Genomic DNA, 3,710 nt, shown 5'->3' with positions numbered 1-3,710 from the left:
CCCCCCCCCCCCCCCCCCCCCACGCTGCCAGGGTCACCAAACATGCCAGCCTACTTCTTCTAGCCTCGGTGCCCAGGCTAGTCTCCGCTTTCTTCCTAAGGCCAACTTCAGGGTCACTGCCTTCTGCAAGGCAGTCCTGACATCCCCACTGGGGGGCAGATGTTCCCCCGCTGTGCCCGCTACCCTGTATCTACCACGAGAACGGCCGGAAGTTACCATTGTTCTGTGACTGAATCACCTACTAGGTTGTGTTATTCCTGCCACTGGGCCTGGCATGTAGTAGTAGGTGCTTAGTAAAACGTGTATTGGACGAACGAGTGAATCAGAGAGATTTTAAGAGCTCATAAGGCACAGAGAGAGCCAGTGTGATAAAAGGCAGTTAAAAAGGTCACAGCAGGTCAGAGAGGCCAGGGTCGGAGGAGATGACTGGAGATGACTGGGTATGGGGGTCAGAGAGATCAGAGGGAAGGCAGATAATCAGTGTGGTTAGAGGTCAGATGGTCAGGAAGACTGGAGAAGTCAAAGGGGGAGGGTGTCGAAGCCAGAACGGGTCAGAGGAGATCAAAGAGGACCAAGGAAAGGACTCAGAAGACACAGAGAGGGTCGCGAGGCCCACAGACAAGCTCCGAAGGGACGGCAGTGTCTCACCACCGGGCCAAGGTCCTGGGCCGGGGTGGGGCATAGCTGTCATGACGGTGCAGCTGTATGAAGTCTCTTCCCGGGCCCTGGGCCAGCTCCGTGATCTCCTGGCCCCACCACCGTGCCTGCCGGTAGCTGCCACACTTGAGGATCAGGGACCTGAGCAGGAACAACGAGATGGACCACAGGCTTCACCCTTCGTGCCCCGGCCTCGCCCGGTACCTCCCTCTTTGGCTGCCCCTTCTTTCCCGCTTCCTCCCTTAGTCCCTGATTCACCACCCCACCCGGACAAGGCAGGTGTCTGCCTCGCACACAGTTAGGTCACCGGCACAGCACGGAGTTTTGCGCCCGGCACTCGGGGGTTTGCTCGAAGGAACGAACGAATGAACGAACGAACGAACGGAGCGCCCTTTCTTTTATATCGGGAGTCTCTCCCCCAAGCTTGTACTTGACCCCCTCTCTCTGGGCCTAGGTTCTAAGAGCAGTCCCAGGCATGTGGCCAGACCAGTTCTCTGGTTCCAAACCAAGGCCGGCTCCAGGGGGGGTTGGGTGGGGGTGGGGGATGGGGTGGAAATGCTTCCTTTCCTTCCACTCACCGCCCCCCCCCCCCCAGCGCTCTCGGCTCACCAGGTGTCCGTCTACACCGGCTGGAGGCCTTACCTGTGGGAGGTGTCGATCCTGACCCCGTACCGCGTCTCCGTGCTCCGCTTCCCCACCTGCACCTCGAAGCCAGGGTCAAAGAGCTGAACAAAGGAGATGGCGCCCGTCTCGAGGCACATGTACAGCAGGAAAGAGTCCTTCACCACCAGCCACCTGGAGCGGGAGGGCTCCGTCCGTTCCTCCCTGCCCACGGCATCTCCTTCCTCGCCCCCGCCGCTGCCCCGCTGACCGCTCCGGGGCTCACCTCTTGGACCAGCGGTAACACACTTGGTCCCGGCCACAGCAGGTGAGGCCAGGAACGCGGTGGCCGCCCGAGCGCTTCCGGATCACTCCTTCCCTGTGGGCAGAGTCGGGGAGCGGGCGTGGGGTGGGGAGAGGCCCGAAGAGGGATCCGGATGCCCGCCGCGCCCCCGCCCCTGCCCGCGCACCGGGCACTGCTTGCCCCGTCCTCAGGCAGGGAGGGATCCGCGGGTTCGCCCGTGGCCCGCGCGGGATGTCGCACACTCACAGTCCTTTGGAGCCAAGGTCTGGGATGAAGGAGAGCTGGCTGACTTCCAGGAACTCCGTCTGCCGAGGAAGACGAAGGCTCAGGGGAGAGACTCTGGCTTCCAGCCCCTCAGACCCCACGGGCCGGGGTCCTCTGCCCCCGGGGGTCTGATGAAACTGCCCCCCCCCCCAAAACCAGCCCCTGGGCCTTACCATGGCGTGGTAGTTGCGGTAGAAAGACATGGTCAGGAGGCGGTTGAGGTAATTCTCCAGGTATTTCTGAAGCAGGGACAAGAGACAGACAGATGGGACCGGAGCCACTGGCGCACGAAACGCCTTCCCGGGCGATCCGGCGTCGGGTCGCACCTGTTTGCTGGCCGCGTGTCTGGAGGAGCCCTCGGGTCCTGCGCGAGGCAGAGAGGGCATCTCGCGGTTGGCGGCTTCTCCGGCGGGGGGATGGGTGGTGGCAAAGCTGCGGAGGCGAGGCGGGAAGAGGGTCAAGCGGGAGCCAGGAAGCCGAGTGCCTGGATCCCTGAAGCACGAGACCGGGAGGCTTGGGGGAGGCCCGGAGGCTGGCAAAGGCCCCCTATCCTGAGAACGGAGACGAGGGAAGCTGCCAAGGGCATTTTGGGCGCCCCGCCCGGCTGAGATATTGGCACAGGACCACGGACAGGGAGAGCCGAGCTGGGAAGGTTTCCTGGTAACCGGGGTCAGGGAAGGGCCCCCCCCCACCCCCACCCCCACCACCACCAGGGGCCAGAGCTGGGGCAGGAAAGGAGCTGGGGCAGGGAAAGGGTGCGACAGGCAGAAAGCGGTGGTGGCGGCTGGGCCCAGGACAGGATGGGGCACCGCCTTCCCGACAGGAAGCAGACCGGCCCCCTTACCGGGCCAGAGGGAGCAGACTCATCAAGACTTTGTGCCTCAGGAGGTCCCGGTGCAGCTCCTGGAAATGACGGAACTTCTTCTTGGTCGTCCAGGTAAAGGCGCCGTGAGTCAAGCGGACGGAATACAGAGTGCAGGTTCCCACCTGGGGGCGGGAGGAACTCAGCGGTTGTCCCCTGGCCGGGTCGCAGCGCCCCCTCCTCCCGGACCTCAGGGCCGGCCCTGCCTTTCCCCACCTCCCCAGTGCCCGGCCAGCCACCTTGGATCCGCTGGTGTATCTTTCGGTTCCCACCACTTGGGCTGTGACGGGCACCCCAGGGGCGAACACCAAGGGGCGCATTTTCAGAGGCTGCAGGTCGTAGATGGCCAGGAAAGGGTGCATCCGGTCAGCTGGGAGGAGGGAAGGTGCGAGAATGTGAACCCCGGAGGTCTCGGCCGCCCCCCACCCCGTCCTCCCCCAGGGCCGTCCCCCCTGCCTACCTGGGTCCTCCCCCTCCCTCAGAGTGTCCAGCTCGTCGGGCTCCATGTGCAACTGGCTGGAGTCCAGCTCGCCCCCCGCGGGGAAGAGGCTCTGGGGGGTCGCCGCCATCCTGGGCGCAGGGGGAGGCCTCAGGGAGGTGCCGTGCCCTGCAGAACCCGGGCCCCCCACCCTCCCCACCTCCCACGCGCGCCCTCCTTCCCCTTCGGTCTGCAGCGCCCCGCCGACCCGCCTTGACCTCCACCCGGTCCCCGGGTCCCGCAGCCAGGATCCCTCAGCCCCGCCTCCCGTCCCGTCCCCGGCGCGCCCTGGAGCTCCCGCCGGGCCCGCGGGGCCCCGAGCCGGGGCGGAGCGGAAGCCGGGGCGGGGCGGGGGGGGGGGTCGCCGGGGACCCCGGGGCTCCGGCCGGGCCGGGCCGGGAGCGGGGGGGCGTCCAGCGGGAATGAGGAAGTCCCGCGCGCCCCGCCCGGGAGGGACGCCCTGAAATCTCGGCGCGCGGCTGAGCCCGCGCCCCTTCCCGCCCCCCGCCCCCCTCCCCCGGGGCCCGGGCCCCGCCGCCGCCGCC

At 66.5% G+C, this 3,710-nt stretch overlaps 1 protein-coding gene across 1 annotated transcript in view; it reads right to left on the bottom strand.

Annotated features, from left to right (window-relative positions):
• Positions 1-3,610, bottom strand: part of PLD2 (phospholipase D2) — an 11,896-nt gene extending 8,286 nt beyond the window's left edge. The window contains exons 1-9 of the mRNA XM_049637147.1: positions 3,148-3,610; positions 2,927-3,057; positions 2,670-2,812; positions 2,152-2,257; positions 1,999-2,064; positions 1,808-1,866; positions 1,544-1,636; positions 1,300-1,452; positions 649-798 (exon numbers count right to left, since the gene is read on the bottom strand). Of these exons, the coding sequence (XP_049493104.1) occupies positions 649-798; positions 1,300-1,452; positions 1,544-1,636; positions 1,808-1,866; positions 1,999-2,064; positions 2,152-2,257; positions 2,670-2,812; positions 2,927-3,057; positions 3,148-3,256 (1,010 nt within the window). The 5' untranslated portion in view covers positions 3,257-3,610. The remainder of the gene's footprint in view (positions 1-648; positions 799-1,299; positions 1,453-1,543; positions 1,637-1,807; positions 1,867-1,998; positions 2,065-2,151; positions 2,258-2,669; positions 2,813-2,926; positions 3,058-3,147) is intronic.
• Positions 3,611-3,710: the final 100 nt, after the last annotated feature.

Source organism: Panthera uncia, chromosome E1 (assembly GCF_023721935.1).
Source record: "Panthera uncia isolate 11264 chromosome E1, Puncia_PCG_1.0, whole genome shotgun sequence".
Classification (NCBI taxonomy): domain Eukaryota; kingdom Metazoa; phylum Chordata; class Mammalia; order Carnivora; family Felidae; genus Panthera; species Panthera uncia.
This window is presented reverse-complemented; position numbering and strand designations above follow the sequence as displayed.